Genomic DNA, 18,419 nt, shown 5'->3' on the forward strand with positions numbered 1-18,419 from the left:
CTTCCATCCGACGGCGTGAGCGAATCGGAGACGGAATCAAGGCCCTCGGTTGCCGCCTGCTCCGCCCCCTCGACTCGCCGGGAACAGGTGCATTTTCCTCCATTGCTGTCCCCTTTTCGTGTGGGTTTGTTTGATCTCTGGAACCCTACATCCATTCGCTGAGGTTTATCTAGCGGTGACGAAAATCGTATTCTGTTTTATGAGACCACAGTCGCTGTGGTTTCTTCTACCTATTTTGTGTGCGTTTTCTGCTTTTTCCTAATCGGTCTTTGTTTCGTGTGAAATGTTTCGTTTTCTGCTTCACAGTAGCAAAGCGTAAAAGGTGGATTTTTTTAGGAAGGAGACTTGTATTCTAACAAGGTGTAATCTTTCACTTAGTCGACATGATTGATCAAGTAATGTTTTTAAATTCTTCCCTTTCCGACTGTGTTAGGATGGAGTATGATGACTTATTTATCTGGCAAAGAATGTTGGTAATGCAAACAAAGAACCATATTGGCCTAGAAATGAACCAACAATTGCCGTCGGCTAAAAAGGCACTTTCGCTTCATAACTATTCTACTACCTTCCTTCCCACTTGACTAAGCAAGAAAACACATTGAAATAAAAAAGGAAATGATTGAAGAAATAAATCAACAACTGTTTGACTCAACTAAAACGCTGCTTTGGCTTCACAACTTCTCCATCTTCCCATTTGATGGAGTCAAGTGAGGAGAATAACACACTCAAATAAAAATTAATGACTTAGATAACTTTTAATTCTTGACTATGTTATTCTCCTCTATCGAAGAGAATTTAACTCCGTTAAGTGGGAAGATGGAGTAGTTGTAAAGCTGAGGTGCCTTTTTAGTTGAGTCAAATAGTTGTTCATTTATTTCTTCAATTGTTTCTTTTTTGATTTCAATGTGCTTTCTTGCTTGGTCATGTGGGAAGGTGGAATAGTTGTGAAGCGAAGACGCCTTTCAGCCAAATTCAACAATTGTTGGTTTATTTCTTCTATTATTGTCTTTTTGATGGCAATATGGTTTCTTGTTTGTATCATTAACATAATTAAGAATTTAATTTTATTAAAAGTTATCTAAGCCATTAATTTTTATAATGAGATGGAATTTAAAAAAAAGTTGTTTAGTTTTTTTAAAAAGTCTGTTAGGTTTTATTAGAAATTTAAGATTTTGTTAGAAAAATGTGTTGTTTCATAAAAAATAGGTCGTGTCATCAAACAATAAAATGGATTAGGATCTCATGTAATAGATAAGTTTTGAGCAAATAAAGTTTTCAATTTCCTTTTCTTTGGGTGAGAATCGGTAACTTTCTTCTGGGTGAGGATCATATCTCTATTTCTTCAGTTGTGCTGTGTCAATTGGTATTAGAAGTTTCCTTTAGGTGAGGATTATATCTCTATCCTTCCGCCGTGCTGTATCAGTTGGATTGGTAATTTGTTTGCTGTTCTTAGCTATGCAATGAATTCAAGAATCCTAATAACAAAATTTTTATTACCGTGCTAATGTATCTATGGCGTTGCAAAAAGTTTTACATTTGTTGCTTGTTGATTCCGTTTTCTTTTTGCATAAGTTTGCAGGAGATAAAACATTTGGCCAAAGGCATTTGAAGGAAAATCCCATCGTAACAACTAATAGAGATTTGGTTTGAGGTGGTCCTTTCATTTTGGTATAATGGAAAGACAGTAAGCATAAGAAGCTCAAGGTTATTCGGCTATATTTTTTTGTTGCATACTAGTTTTCTGTATTTTGGCAATATTTGTTGTTTCAGACAAGAGGAAAGCCAATGGGAGAACAATTGAGGATGATATGTTTTTTGTCAATAGTTTCTCAATCATGCATAGGCTCGGCAATTGGTTTGTCATCTTCACTGCTAAGGGTGTCCAGCATCATTTACTAACAAGCAATGTTAAATGACAATGGATGGCATTATGAAGAAACTAGACCTAAGAATGGGATTTCGAAAGCCCAAAGATATATTTGTGTGACTTTAGCTTGACAAAGAAGTTTGCATTGTGTAAAACTCAATAGCATGAAGAAGTCTATATATCCATTCCTAAAATTTTGGTATACTATGGCTTGTTGCTATATTCGTTTTTATTAGGATTTTATGCAATGAAGTCTCAAAGATTTCACCAGGAGCCTTCCAACATTTTGAACTTGAAGATGGTCAAGATAATGTAATGAAGACATACAATGTAGAAGCAAAAGAAGATGAGACAGTCGATGAAAGTTCATGCTGATATAACAACTTACATGGATGACTACAAACCCTACAACAATACTTTTATCATAGTCTCCTGCTGTTTTTTATTTTGCTAGCTTTGCCCTGTAGATGCATTATAGTAGGCATAGGTAGGTTGAATTCCCAAAAAATGACACCTCTGAAATCTTCGAGATCCTAACTGGATTGGAGTTGATGTATGTTGAATCCTTTGCATATTTGGAAAGTGCTCTACCAAGTAGTTTAAGTTTTTATTTGACTCAAGGAAAGCCATTCCCTCTCTTTTGCTAGAAATGGCTTTCCATGAGAAACTTCACGGTGATATTTACACAAATGACTACCAAACCATACAATTATACTACTATCAGTGTTTCCGACGGGCTTTTTGCTAGCTTTTCGTATGGATGCTTAGAGGGATAGTAGGCATGGGTAGATTGACTTCTCAAAAATTAATGCCTCTGAAATATTTGCAATTCTAGCTGGCTCGGAGTTGTGCTTGAAATTTTCAGAAAGGATCCTGCAGAGTAGCTTAAATTTTTATTGTAGTGAAGGAAAGACATTCCCTCTCTTTTGCTAGAAATGGCTTTCCTTGAGAAACTAGTACTCTCTAAAACAAAATTACAGAAATCTAACTGAATCAAAGTTGCATTAAATCCAAAACAATAATGATATTTTGGCATTAAAATTTGCATCAATCTTCCAAGTTATTTTTGTTTTTCAGATCATTTTAACTATGGAAATTCATATTCTGTGCTGATTTGGATTTGCAGCTGTTCATTCCTCATTTCCACTTAAATCATTCTAGAGAATGGCCAGCAACCCACAAGCCTCTGGGACTCTGGTAGGTGCTTCGCCATAAATGATTTGCTCACTTATATTACTCTTATACATTGCCTCTTTTGTATGCTTTGTAGCTGTGGTATTGTCTTCTGTAAGTGAAATTATTCATTTCATCTAGTTTCTATTTCTTTATGTGATTGTTTCATGGAAGTAATACACCATATTTGGTTTCCAAAGCCTCCTAGGCCTGCAGTTCTGGGGTCTGCTGGCCCACCTCAAAACTTTGCTCCCCCTATGCCCATGCAGGTAAATGCTTGTAGCTTGCATTTACTCTATTGCTTCATTTGAATTTATTATTTTATTTGTTGACTTAGTATTTTGTGAATAATGCAGTTTACACCACTAGTTCCTCCACAGACAAATCAATTTGTCCCTTCTCAGCAATTCCGGCCTGTTGGACAAGGAATGCCTGGACCAAATGTTGGCATACCTAATGGTCAAACTCAAATGTCTCATTTTCCTCAATCAACACTGTATTTGCCTCCAATGTCAGGCCAGCCAGGTCAAGTGCCACCATCATCACAAGCGATTCCATTGCCATATTTCCAAGCGAGTCGACCTATCACTCCTGGACTACTACCATCACAACCAAATGCTCAAGTGCCAGCCAATTTACCTAGTTTTCCTAATATGGGAATGCATCACTCTTCATCCTATACGGTAGTTTCTTTATGTTGTTGACATAAACTATAAATATTTGCCGTCTATTTTCAATCTTGATTGAGTTTCACCAATCTGTTGTTTATGTTTTAATATTCTGATGTTGGATTATTGCAGTTTGTGACATCTTATGGCCAGGCCCCAAACAATGCCGTTGCATCATCACAGTATCAACCTGCATCACAGATGCAAATTCCTGCCCCTTCTGTAGCACAAGCCTGGCCTGGGCCTGTCAGCATTACTCCTGTTACGCCTATTGTTCAGCCTGTACAGCAACCTTCAGCTGCTGTTGTAGCACCTCAAGTGAGAAATTTCTATGCTTTTTTTGTATAGAATATAAACTATTACTCTCTTCTTTGCTTAATTAGCCAACAAATATTGTTCTTTACCTTGGTCTTTTTTCCCTTGAAAATGTAGGCACAAAGTTTGCAACCTAGCTCTAACGACCATAATTCTTCAGATTGGCATGAACACACATCTCCAGATGGTAGAAGGTATGTAGTGAATAGTTTTGTAATTTTTTACGTTGGCATCTCTGCATTGAAGATCTGTCAGTATCCACTAATGATCTAATAGGTGATGTTAGTCACCAAATGTTACAAGCCACAGATCCATAAATTTGAGAACTTTCTTAGCTTAAGCTTTTGGATAGGTGGTTATTCAGTCAAAGAATTAACATTTGGAGATTATGTGTTCAAGTTTTTACCTTCCACTATAATAGTATCTTCATTACTTGCTTGTGATGACCCTATTCTTACAATGTCTGACATCTTTTATTTTCATTTTTTATTTAGTCAAACTATCAAACTTAGTCTACCTTGATCTTGAGGCAGAGTTGCCTTTAATTTTATAAATTGGATTTTTTTTTAATACGGTTTGAGCTTCTTAGATGGGTTGATGTTACTCAAATCACTGCAGTTGTGGGTCATATTGAAATTTACTGTCGATAATTATGTTAGTGCTATTTGCTTTTATCATATTTATCCATATGGTTGCATATTAGTTGGTGATAGGGGCATGTCTTGACTCAGACATAGGGGCTTGTCAAGTTATTGCTAATTTTGTGGGTAAGAATCTTACCATTCACCTTCTTTCAAAAGGTGCCTCAGGTGATGGAGATTTCTTGATTCTTATATAAGGCTTTGAGATTCTCCTTATCAGTCCTAGTTAGAAGTTGAAAGTCTTTTTCTTGTTTATTGATGTACTCTGATGAGGGAACTTTTTTTAGACATTGACCTAGACCTATGTCCTTGTTTAGGTATTGCATGTTTTAGGTGTGAGTTCCTAAATCTGTTATGGATTCTAATTTAAAAATGCATTTTGAAGGATGGAGATTTTTAGCCTTCTTGGACCTTTAACTAGCTCTTCAGTGTTGCTAAAATTGATTCACCTTATCTGCTGGGCTTTAAATTTTTTTTTGTTCTAATTTTCTACAAACTGGTTGTTTAGGTATTATTACAATAAGAAGACCAAACAATCTGTCTGGGAGAAGCCACTTGAATTAATGACGGCTGTTGAGGTGAGTCGATTGAATAAATGTCACTTTGTAGTATTTGTGAAGAACTTTCATATATATTATGCCAGTGGTTGGTTTTCACTACAGTTCCTTTCATGAATCTTGACATTTGTAACAACAGTGTTATATAATTTTTTTTTTATTTGTATCCTCTGTTTCTTTGCATGTTCTACTGGTTTGTAGATGTCTTTTGGCACGTCTGGAGCAAAAAACAACTGCTCTATATGGTCATTATGAAGGCGAGGTTTCACTTTTCTCAAGGCAGGCAATCATTGCTATTTATTTTTATTTTGTCAAGGGCCTTCTTTTCAGTCTAATGCTTGAATTGGTGTAATATATAGGAGGGTTGATTTGTATAGAAGGCAGAAATCAACCATGACCTAATGTGTTTGTTTACAACCATTGAGATGTGAATATTTTGGCTCAGCCTGATTTCTTCTGTTTCTAGTGCATTTAGAATCTGATAATCTGATGTTTTGCTGCATTCTCTTAATTAAGTCACTACTCTTAGATATGATCGTTGCAAATCCAATGTGCCATAACTTTTTAATCTAATTAGTTTTAAGTTTATCCACAGGTGAATTATTTAATTTTTCTCAAGAGGTATGGTTTCCCTGGTTGTTTGTTTTCTGTACAATCTGTTTCATGAACCTATTATTGGTAGCAACTTTTGGAATGTATCTTGAACATCCATATTTGTGGTGGTGAGATTGTTTTAGCTATCATTAAATGCTGCAGTATTGTTCTACACTCTATTTTAACTGTTTTGCAATCCTTATTTCTTGATATCCTAATGTCCATTTTGGAATTTTAGACTATCGGCTCAAAATTTAATATTTTTTTTCTCATTCTTGTTGCTTATCTGAGCTACCTTGCAGCTGATTGGATGTGCATGTATATATGCTATTACTGTTTCAGTCTGCCATGTGTTCCTTTATTATATCAGCCAGAAAATCAGTTTTCTGAAATTTCTCTGCTTATCAAATGGTGTAGCTTTGGAGTCACAATTACAAAGTTTCAATTAAGTAGCAACTGCCTTTTACATAGGCTTTTAGACTTAGTTAATAGCTATCCTTGTTTTATTGTTCTTTTGGATTCAATTTCAGAGTCTTTGGTTTATATCCTTCTTTATTATTCAGGTTGCTGTTGTAATTAGTTTGTTATAATGTTTAGTTGTCTTTCATTTTCTGGTGTACATTAGGGTAGCTTTGTCTTGTTAACTTGAAGTTTTGGAATTTCAAGTGACTTGCCCAGCTGTAGAAACCTTGTAGGTTCAACTATCAACACTTTTGGGGAATCTTATCTTAGCAATAAATAACCAACGGGCTTCCTTTGGGTATACTTTTCTAAATGGAAATCCTTGATATAGATAATCTACTTGGCATTATCAATTTTCACATTATCAATTTTCTGTTATGCCCTATATATTTTTTCTGCATGTTCATGTCAAGGCTGCAGTAATATATTCTAGGTGTTGGCTAATAGCCAAACCTGATACTTTATTCTTGAATATGTACCGAACTGATTGGATGCCATGTCTTTCTTTGGAGATATACTTCCACATTCATGTTCTATAATCCTGACAGAGCTATTGCAAACTTGTGCTTCATAGTATGAAAGTAGAGGCAAAAGGCAATATTTTTGTGTATGATAACATGCTCTTATGTTTCTGCTAACAAGACACCATGTTTCCATCTTTTACGGTGATTTTCATAAAGGCAGTGTCTTCATTATTTCTTGATACAATTTGCAACGAATATCTCATTGTCCATAATGACAACAGTGAGTGCATTTTCCTTTTCGTGTTAACATGTTAACTCATATCATTTTTCCTTACTCTGAATGTAGTATTTCTTTCTCACTCTTTAGTTTTTGTTACATCTAACTACTAAAAAAATATAAACATTGCTGATGTGCCCTGCTGCTGTAGCATGGTATTTATTATGCATGAAACTAACTGGCCCATTTGCCCAATAAATGATAATATGCATGCCAGCTTGGTTGTGTCTTATCTTCTACAAAGCAACATTTTTTCTCTTCACTATTTTATGTTTAAACCAAACCATTTTGTCGGTAATAGACTAGGTACATATCACTTTTTGCATGGAGCAATTTGCTTTTGAATAAAATAAAAAGGACTATTGGTAATGTTTAGGGTCTTCATCTGATGCCAGTTGCAGTGCTTGATTGGAGAAAGATGCTTTTGATGTCGAACTGTGCCAACAGGCATTATGGATCAACATGTCAAGCTGATCTGCTACCTTTCTTCCTCTTTTCCTTCTTACTTGTTGTGCCTCTTCCACTTTTTCGTGCCAGACATCTAAACTATTCCACAGTAGAATAGGAACACCAGTTGTTGTTGCAATTTCCCTTCTGCCACTATTTGAAGGCAGCAATGCTATCCTGTCACCTTAACCATGGATCAAGTACTATAAATCCGCATCATTGGCAGCAAAGGGAAGCATGTAGAGAATGACCTCCGCACATCCATACATATCAAGCTATTCCATTCCATAGCTTCACCTGATCTTGGGTTCATGTCTGCAGCCAGAGAGGCCTTCTAAAGAGGCATGACTAGGTGCTAGCCTCACCCTATGTGCCTTTTAGTAATCAAGGCAGGTGAGTTTGCCTAGGCACAAGAAAGTCACTTGAGCGTGCACCTAGACCCATGTCAAATGACTGTAGCTGAGATAAGATGTAAAAATATCATCTTTCATGATCAACCCCATTTATCGTAAGGTGAACTGGTGGAGGTATACCTGATAAACTAAAGCAAATAATTTTAAGATTTTTCATTTATCTAGAGATAAATCCTCGTAATTCTATCTAGTAATTTTGGCACCACTTTTGAGTCATCTGATTAATTGGGTGGGCTGTGGTTCAGATCACCTGATAAAACAATGTTTTATGACTAAGAGAGACTATTTGTTGACTTCTTTATATAGTTATGCTCCATGGACCTTGCTAGTGTTGGTTGGTCTTTTTTCCTATTTACTTAAAATTATTTTTTAAAACATTTCTAACATTCATTTTGGCAGAGGGCAGATGCATCAACTGACTGGAAGGAATTCACTGCTGCAGATGGTCGAAAGTGTGTAATTATATCAGTGTTCTTTTTGTAGCTTATTATATCTGTGTCAATGCTGTAATTTTTTAAAATTGCATCTTGTGTTGTTTGGAAAAAGTATTAATTTTTTTGCTTCTTACGTGATGTAGATACTACTATAACAAAGTTACAAAGCAATCAAAATGGACAATGCCTGATGAACTCAAGGTGTTATCTTGTAATTTTTTTAAAGTTATTTTTTGGTTTTTAACTTAATCTCTTTCTATTTTTTCTCTAAATAATCTATTCCTATTTTAGCTAGCTCGGGAACAATCAGAAAAAACAGCAACTCAGCTACCACCAGTAGAAATAGGGACAACTGCTCCATCTGTTGCTTCAACTATTCCTTCTACTGAAACCTCTTGCATGAGCACTTCTCTACCCACTGCAACAGAGGTGGTATCTACTTCAAGCATAAACCCCTCTTTGATGGAATCATCTAGTGGTGCAGAAACATCCATGGGAATCAATTCTGGCTCTTCTGTAGGAAAAGAAAACGAAGCTGATCTATCAAATCTTCACGCACCTGCAAATTCAGATCCTGATCTTGTTCCTTCTTCTGCAACTGCTGAACATACTTCTGTTGCTGTGGATTCTACAGCCACTGAGATCAAGTATGGAATATTTGGTGTTCAGGATCAACCATTTTTTAATTTTTATTTTATTGTACTGATGCCCATATTTATATTATGGAATTGTATCTTGTAGGAGCAATCAAGACAACTCATCCTTCACAAATACCTTGGGTGTGCATGGTGAAACTTTTCAGGAAGAGGAGGTACGACAAAAACTTGCCACAGTATACTTTGATTAAACCTTTTCATATATGGGCTTGGATAATGGACGATAGAGCAAATGAAATTACAGGTGGTTTCCATTTGTGCTCCAAAAACTTCTACTAACTAAAGCTTAAAATTGATTTTTTATAAACATTCATTCAGTCTACTTGCTTTATAAAGCTTGTAGTTGCAGGATGATTATGAGGACGGAGAAGGGTTGGGGTAGGTTAGGTGAAACAATGGAGTGCAAGAAAGGTTTGAATGTAATGTTTGTATGAAGGCTGAATAGTGAAAAGAATTTAGTTGTTAAATTAAACAGGAGGTATTCAAAATTTCAGCAGGAATAACTGAATATAGTTGAACCTTTTGTTTTGGCTAAACTGGCAATTTATTTGAGAATCTTCAACATGATTTCAAAAGATGGCGGTCTGTGGTATAAACTAGGATTTATATTGACTAATCAAATTTCTATCCTTTGATTTACCATTCATTTTTTCTACCTCATTACTTCATTGCTTTGAAGCTCATCACGCATCACTGTGCTAGTCCCAACTACTGGGGGTGGTTGTGTGGATCTTATCTTTCCCTTGAACCCAATCTTTTAGATCTTTTTTAATTTTGTTGGCCAAAATTTTAGTGAAGATTGGCTGCTGTTTTTCTTGCTTGATTCCTATAATGGAGAAGTTAATTTGTTTGATCTATTAGTTCAATAAGTGCCACACTTCAGTGTAGTTTCTATTCATTCTGCATTACACAGCAGCTAAGCATGTGGTTTATCTTGTATTTTTTTCTATCTGACCTGCCAATCTTCTGTTGAATGCTATTTTTGAGTGCTCTTGCCTTATCTGCCTAATCGCTTTTGTAAATGCATAAATTGTAATGTTTTTGCTAATCTCATAAATTTTTTAGGAACCCAAAGAACCCACACCTGTTGTTGGGAAAGACAATGCTAGGTCATCTGATGATAAAGCATTTGATGAACAAGCTTATGCTAATAAGCTGGTAAGATACTAATCTTTGTGGTTGGATGCTTCTTTTGTTATGGTTCAAGTGTAACACGTTCTTTCTTCAGGAGGCAAAAAATGCTTTTAAAGCTTTACTTGAATCTGCCAATGTTCAGTCTGATTCGACCTGGGAGCAGGTGTGTCATCTTTTGCATATTTTGAAGGGAAAAATTGATATGTTTTAGTGGAGTCTTTTGCATTTTATTTATTTGTTTTCCATTTGATATCATTATTTTGAATTTTCTTAGGCAATGAGGGTCATCATAAATGATAAAAGATATGGTTCTTTGAGAACACTTGGAGAAAGGAAACAAGCATTTAATGAGGTGAACTGATGAATTGATTTTCAGCAGCTAAAATGTTCTAGTTGTCAGTGTATATGTTATATATCTTATGAAACTACTTTACTATCAATTTCTTTGTTCATTAAAATTACTATGGTTGACAGTACCTTGGTCAAAGAAAAAAACAGGAGACAGAGGAAAGGCGTGTTAAGCAGAAGAAAGCACGGGAGGATTTTGTTAAGATGTTAGAAGTATGTGTCATTGTTCTACCAACAAGGTTGATGATCATTTTTCCTTTAATGATTTGATTTATACTGGTTGTGTGCAGGAATGCAAAGACCTTACATCATCGACTAGATGGAGGTTTGATGACTTTTTATGTTGTGGTGTTGTTAGTTTTTAGGTTGAAAGGTTTCTGCACTAGAGTTTAAATCTCTAGTTCTATATATATCTTCCATCTTGTAAAAAATCCATACTTTTAAGTCGATCTCATCTGTGCAGTAAAGCAATAATTAAGTTTGAGGATGATGAACGATTTATTGCTGTTGAACGGCCAAGAGAACGTGAAGATCTTTTTGAAAGTTATATTACCGAGCTACAGAAAAAGGTTGAAAATTTGAAATTTCAGATTCTTATTTATTCATAATCCTGTTTTCTCATTTTGCAGATGCTTGGTTCTATTAGTTAAAATGAATAATTCTGCAATTTCAATCTTGCTCTGTATCAGTTTCTACCTTATGTATGCTTGGGAAGCTATTATTTTTGTTGTTTGAGGAATATACTTTATTAAACCAAACAGGTCGTGTTCAAGTTATATTTCCCTTTTACAGATAGTGATTTGTTGACTGCCCTTCCAGTGAAACTCTACAAGGATGAATGAAACCTAGAGATAATTAGACATTGCTCAAATATGTAAACGGAACAATAAACTGAGGCCAGATGTGCAGTAATTTTTATTGTTAGAACCCAGCTACTCTGCACTATTTGCACTGTTTCCAGAAAAGGTAATTGCACACTCCATGCCGCTCTAAGTGAAGCTCTGCTTTGCCTATTCTGCACTGTATGGATACCTCTCCATTCAAAAAGCATGTAGGAAGCCTGTACTGCAGAAATTCTAACCTTTTCTCCTATGTCCCATGGTGTTTCAGAATTCACCTGTTCTCCATCACAATACATAAGAACCAACATGAGCTTCAAATATAATTTTCTGTTTCTGCTCCAGTTGTAAGCTAATGGGAAAGCTAGGAAAGCCATCACATATATCCAAATCCATTAATAAATACAAAATCCCATTTGAGTCAAACTGATCCATTATGCCCTGCTTTTCTATTTTCTGGATAAACATATTGCTGTTCGTAAAAGAATCTGGGCTGCTCACGTTTTAGGAAACCAAACATATAATTTCAGAATGCACCAACTACTTGACATACTACAACATAGATCATCAAACACACAAACAGGATTTGCACACTTCTAAGTGCATCACAACTCCTATGGTAATTGTCATCAGTAAACAAATTGACAAGATGCCACAACTATGCCCATATGGAATGGAGAAACCCAACTGGACACATATATAGAGATTTAAACACTACAAGATAACAGCTCTCCATAGCACAAGAAGCCGCATAAGAGCCCATCAATCTGCCATATGATGTCATCAAAAGGAAATCCACTTCCAACCTCCAACAACAGCATTCACAAAAGAAAACCAGCAACATGACTAGATTTGTTTTCTATTGTTTCCAATCATTTGCATCCTCAGGAAGAGTGCTATATTTATATTTGAAAACCAACATGTGGACTATGAAAAGGAATCAGAAACAACGACCTCCCCAAGGATATGAATACATTCTACATGCTCCAATTTTTCACAGTTCTTTATTTGAGTGAATGGGACATACTTTTATCCTTATGTTAAGTTGTTAACAGCATGGGTTATAATGCACTTTCAAGTTTTTCTTACTGAACTTCAATGCTTCCTGGTTAGCCACTGATGTAGCAACTAATTAATGAGAGTATACCACCTTGTTTGAATGTCTGAACGTGCCAGCTGCTATTACATCTGCATCATAATTTCCTAAAGGATAACTACAAATGCATTGCCTCCTTTCTGGGACCATTTTTCACTCCACATTAGCAAGTTTGAGTTAGGACTATTGACAACTGATGATGGATACAGTGTCATGTTTACTCTTGGATTTATGACGATGAAGATTGTCTTTTTTAGTACCTTTGCAGAACCAATTATTCTACAAAGCTATGCAATTACAAAATGGCAAAATTACCATCGATTTTATTCCATCAGTATTGTCATTTTTTTTTGCATGTTAAGATATGGTTCACTTGACTTTTTTTTTTGCCACATTTGCTGTTTCCAAAATTGTATTGGCTGCATTATTATGTGTAGCAGCAATGCGCTGGGATTTATGCCATGATTTTGAATTGAATAACTTCTATGCTAAATAAATACAGTTTTCTGCAACTAGTAGATCCTTGTCCTTTTTTAATTTTTCAGATTTTTGCTCCATTAACTTTCTTGATGATCATGTTATGTTGATACTGTTAATACCTCATTGTGTTCAAAGAACAGTTTAATAGTAAAATAATAGTTCTTCAAATTAATTGCATTGGATGGATTTTTCAGGAAAGAACAAAAGCTGCTGAGGAGCATAAAAGAAACATTATGGAATACAGAGATTTTCTTGATTCTTGTGACTTCATCAAGGTATTCTAACTACTTAGTATCAACATCATTGTACCATAAGGAATACCACAGTATTGTTTTAACTTACTTTACTTCAGTCAAATAGTCAATGGAGAAAAGTTCAAGATCGTCTTGAGGGTGATGAAAGATGCTATCGACTTGAGAAGATTGATCGATTGGAAATTTTTCAGGTCACTTATTATTTTTCATTCATATAGAAGTTTTTTTGCTGACTGCTGGCATATTAAATAGGAATATGTACGTGATCTGGAGAAAGAAGAGGAGGAAAAGAAGAAAATACAAAAGGTTGGTCCTATATTTATAAATTATTATTTTCCTGACTAATTCAATTATTCTTGGTCACATTGACTTATAGGAACAAATTCGACGATCAGAGCGCAAAAACCGGGATGAATTTCGCAGGCTTATGGAAGACCACGTTGCTTCTGGTGTTCTTACAGCTAAAACTCAATGGCGTGACTATTTTGCGCAGGTACTTTGTGTTTCTGCATTGGGTTCACATTCTTAAATTCCTGTACATGTACTTTTGCACATTTTCTTTAAATTACCACTATTCCTTGCAGGTCAAAGATTTGGCACCTTACTTGGCTGTAGCATCAAATTCATCAGGCTCAACAGCTAAAGATTTGTTTGAAGATGTTGTAGAGGAACTTGAAAAACAGGTTTCTTTTTCCTCTACCAAGGAGGCTCAGATATTGCTATTTTTTTTTGCTGAATAGTGATTTTTGATAGACTTGTAATGGCATGGTACCAGAGGTTATCCTTGCTTTCTGTAATGGCATAACACGTTTACTACCCTCAGCTTATTTACTTTTTTCAGTTGAAGAAATTCACTCTGACGCTTAGTAATCTGCAGAGACTTTTTTTCTCATTTCCTTTGGGGATCAAGTAATTTTAGAACTATTTTTTGTGCTTACTAGCACTCGTGAATATAGTTGACAAATTAGCCTAGTTGGTCAATCATGTTTCTCTTGCAATTTCTTATAGTGCCTTATGGTCCCTTTGTTTTTGTGAGATTGGTTTGTGAATAAACTGGCGAAGTATCAAGAACCAAGCTTCATTTTCTCTTGGAGTTTTGGCTCTCTGCTGTATTTTGTGTTTGCAATAGGTTTTCAGTGGGCAGCAATCAGGAGTAGCTGAGGAGGGGCAGAAGAATTGAGGATCGGGCTGTATAATAAAATCTGAGTATCTACCAATACCTAACCTGTTAGTTTGGTGATTGCTTAAGACCTTTGTTGGATCAATATATTTGATATTGCCTCAATGCTGGTTCACAAGGGGTTCCTCTTTGTTTATTCTGAAAAATTAACAAAACATCAGTATCACACATAGTATTCCAGTTGTTTGGTACTTTTGTCAAGTTAATATGGAGGCGGATGCTATGTCTTGTACCTTAAACTACATTTGTATCTTTTCTCTCCTAGATTTAAGGTAATAATTAGATCAAGAAAACCTTGATCGCTGCTGTGTCTTGCTTTCCCACATGCTGTTTTGTCTCCTTACGCCTTGCATCTAGATCTGGAGGAAGCCTCATGTTTGCCACATTTTGTATGCTGCCTGAAAACTTTGGAGGTGGCTACTTATGCTGCTTCTGTTTGCCACGGTTTGTGATTCTGACAATGTTCCAATGTGCTATGAGCTGGAGAAGTGGTTGCAATTATTTGTCTCTAAGCTATTTCCGTCTTGGATCTTAGCTGGATTGGTTTGTCACCTGAAATGATAGTTTACTCCATGCCTTGAACCACACCTGTGTCTTGCTAAACTATCATATTTTGTTTCCTCTCCTCTGTAAATCTTTATTTGTCTTTTCTGTGCCACATTTGAATCTTTTTTGCTGGAATAATGAATAAGAAACTAGCCAAATGCAAAGATATAGAAGCATTATGTCTCTATACTAGTATACTTATTGCTTCGTATTGAACTAATTTGTTTGACTCTGTTTTATCCCATTCTCCAAACATTTACTTAATTGTCAAGACTCAAGAAGGGAGCCCTAGCTTAAAGTTACTGATTCATTAATTTATCTTGCAGTACCATGAGGACAAGTCTCAAATCAAAGACGCTGTGAAGATTGGAAAAGTAATTATTTGTATTTTTGGATTCTGCATAAATTTATCAAGTGTGCAGGTCCCTTACGCTATGTGCTCCATACAGATTACTTTGGTTTCATCATGGACATTTGAGCAATTCAAGACTGCTGTGGCAGGTATTGGTAGTTTGAAAGGAATACCTGAGATAAACTTGAAGGTAAACCTTTTTTTTTTTTTTCATATCCTAATCATGCGATTTATCCTGTCTTCTTATTTTATGTGTCTTTAATATGTCGAAAGCTGAGTATAACATTATCAAACAAGCATTTTATCATGAGGTAAGTAGAATAGTCAATATATTTGGAATTTATTGATGTTTGGTTTTTGAAGATTTAATGTATTGATGTGTATTGTTTGCTAGCATAAACTATTCTTGGGGCCATGGTTTGTCTAGTATCATGTCAAGCGGCACGATCGAAATGTATTATTTCGATAAATGACCAAAGCTTCATACTATTCATCTCAGCATAGGCTATCTTTTCTGTGTTGTCGTGTCAATTATGTCGTTAAATACCATATTATGCCGATACATGACACCCCTTGGTATGCTACAGCACGTTAAAATGAATTAAAAATGTTCATTATTTTTGTAGCTTATGTTAATACAAAGTTTGAATTTAAGCATATGAATCTCTTTCTTTTTTTTCTTCGTGTCCTTTATCCTTTCACTTCTAATTCACCATTGGCATCATATTTTGGAACATTAGCATGGTTCCAAAACAGTTCAAGACACTAGCACCGCTTAATATTTTGAACCTTGCTTGGGGCATCTTTTTTCTTCCCCAAAGCCATCTTTGGCTGACTTATTATTGTGTATATTCAACGTCTGTCGTTTATATTTGTAGCTAGCATTTGATGAACTATTGGAAAGGCTTCAGGAAAAAGAGGAGAAAGAGGCTAAAAAGCGCCAACGTCTTGCTGACAGTTTTTCTGATCTGTTATACTCAATCAAGGTACTCACTCAATCACCTAGCCCATAATGTACTACGGGTATTAGATTTCACTACTGCATTGTGTTTCAATGTAGGATCTGGTTAAATCTTGTTTTTCTTGTTTCATTGAAGGAATTAACTGCCTACTCAACTTGGGAGGAAAGCAAATTACTATTTTTAGACAGCCAGGAGTATTGGTATTTATTGCTGAATTCATTGTAGCCGCATAACATACTTTGATCTTCTTACCATTGATATTTGCTTCTTGTGCTAAAGGTCGTTAGATGATGATCATTTTGCAAGAGAGCTTTTTGAGGCCTACATTGCTCAGTTGAAGGAGAAATTGAAAGAAAAAGACCGCAAGAGAGAAGAAGAAAAGGTGGCGATTCTTTTTCCATTCACGATTTTATCTACCGAAATTTGCTTCCAACCTCTATGTTTATGTGTTTATTGCTCTGCTTGTGGTATCTATTTATCATTCAAAAATTATAAGCAGTAATTGTGGACATTGTGAGTTCTGTTGGGTTTTTTTTTTTTTCTTTCCATTTTTGGATTTCCATACGGCCCTTGAGTATTGATCCATTCACATCTGGATATGGCATTACAGCTGAAAAAAGAGAAGGAAAGAGAAGAGCGACGGAAGGAGAAAGAGAAGGAAAAAGAGAGGGAGCGTGCTAAACAAAAGGGGAAGGATCGGGTTAGAAAAGATGAAGCTGAGAGCGATGATGCTGATTTGGTGGATGACTATGGTTCGAAGGATCGAAAAAGGGACAAGGAGAAAGAAAGGAAACACCGGAAACACCATCACAGTCATGCTGATGAAATAAGCTCAGGTAAGGATGAGGAAGACGAGCACAGGAAGTCCAAGAGGCAGAGCAGTGATCGAAAGAAATCTCGGAAGGTATCATAGCATTTAATTTAATTTAATTATTTATTTGGATAAATATTACTGCTGCACAATTACTGACTTTGTGTTTTGCAGCATTCCCACGCTACAGATTCTGATACCGAAAATCGACACAAGAGGCATAGAAAAGATAGAGATGCATCGCGGAGAAATGGTAGTCACGAAGAACTAGAAGACGGAGAAGTTGGGGAAGATGGCGAAATTTGTTAGTTCATTCGAAGCTACTGCACTTTTGTTTCTCTTCGCACTCATATGTTAGGACATCGAGAAGCTCTTACATCATGGCTTATTTACATTTATGCTTGATAGATGTTTTACCGACCGCTAACTTTTCGTCTATGTCATGTAGAAGATAACAGTTGTTTCTGTCATGTAGAAGGCTTTGACGTGCAGAACATTTTTCCTGTGTTTACTCTGTTAGCAAATAACGACTGGTAATTTTAAGTATGTATCGGCGAAATTCCAAATGATTTCCATGTTGCAGGCGGCACATTACATTTATTTCTCTATTAACACCTGTGACTCCTTGTTCACCTCAAGGTAAATTTGATGAACCAAACAGTTTTTTCCCTCATAGATGTTTCTTGTTTGCTCAAGAATTTGGTGTCGAAATGCATTGCCTTTCCTTTTCGACAAAACAGTCCATTGCATGAATCTGGATTTGTTAATCATTCAGGTATCATCAGTTTGCTTCTGAACTTTGCAACTGTCAAGAACTGCAAGATTGTTATATTTAGTTCATATTTGTAGATTATAGATAGCAACAGTGTTGCATGATGGTAAGATTGTTCAGTTGATCATAGAATTAACTCTTGAAGACTATAAAACACAACCATTTACTTGCTTACCTCTTGAATTGTTCTTCTTAGATAGCAACAGTGTTGTATTATATATCGATTTCCAACTTCAGTACAGGGATCCTTCAAATTTGTTTTTGGATTTCTGATAATGTTTTTAATTTTATTTATCAGTTTTAGAATGAATTATCGGACTGTCAAATGTTAAAAATTGATGCCTCAAGGGTTACGGCGGAGGTTATGGTGCAACAATTTAATTTATGGATCGATTCTGATGCATTATAGGTTAATTTTTTTAATGGAAAGATAATCTTGAATTAAATAAATAAGTTTGTATACATGGTTGTTGATAATGTTCATCAATCATTCATAAATAAATTTGATGTTGGATTTGATAAGAATTTATCAAGTTTATAATTTATTTAATAAAAATTTATAAGATTAATTAAATAAATAAATTTGAATAATTTATTAAATTAAATAAATAAGTTTGTTATAATTGTATACATTTATGTGTTTAGTTGTTAATGTTCTTTAAAATTTAATTAATTTT

At 35.3% G+C, this 18,419-nt stretch overlaps 1 protein-coding gene across 6 annotated transcripts; it reads left to right on the forward strand.

Moving 5' to 3' along the window:
- Positions 1-17,551, forward strand: LOC141813201 (pre-mRNA-processing protein 40A-like). Of its 6 annotated transcripts, none has more exons than XM_074701119.1 (30): positions 1-87; positions 1,580-1,704; positions 2,994-3,064; positions 3,241-3,309; positions 3,397-3,723; positions 3,841-4,026; positions 4,141-4,217; positions 5,173-5,242; positions 8,278-8,330; positions 8,456-8,513; positions 8,604-8,959; positions 9,054-9,123; positions 10,034-10,126; positions 10,197-10,265; positions 10,377-10,454; positions 10,577-10,663; positions 10,741-10,775; positions 10,914-11,019; positions 13,060-13,140; positions 13,218-13,310; positions 13,372-13,425; positions 13,496-13,612; positions 13,704-13,802; positions 15,172-15,219; positions 15,295-15,387; positions 16,076-16,183; positions 16,295-16,359; positions 16,439-16,541; positions 16,770-17,063; positions 17,145-17,551. In XM_074701119.1, exons 3-30 carry the CDS (start codon positions 3,032-3,034, stop codon positions 17,277-17,279), a joined length of 3,057 nt encoding a protein of 1,018 aa, XP_074557220.1. In that variant the 5' UTR covers positions 1-87; positions 1,580-1,704; positions 2,994-3,031; the 3' UTR covers positions 17,280-17,551. The 6 variants fall into 6 exon arrangements, with proteins under 6 accessions (XP_074557220.1, XP_074557223.1, XP_074557218.1 ...); XM_074701117.1 differs by having other exon boundaries at positions 7-87; positions 1,573-1,704; XM_074701121.1 differs by lacking the exon at positions 3,241-3,309 and having other exon boundaries at positions 7-87; positions 1,573-1,704.
- Positions 17,552-18,419: the final 868 nt, after the last annotated feature.

The sequence above is a fragment of the Curcuma longa genome, chromosome 20 (assembly GCF_044706935.1).
Source record: "Curcuma longa cultivar G26 ecotype Majalengka, Jawa Barat chromosome 20, ITB_CL_G26_1.1, whole genome shotgun sequence".
NCBI classification, from domain to species: domain Eukaryota; kingdom Viridiplantae; phylum Streptophyta; class Magnoliopsida; order Zingiberales; family Zingiberaceae; genus Curcuma; species Curcuma longa.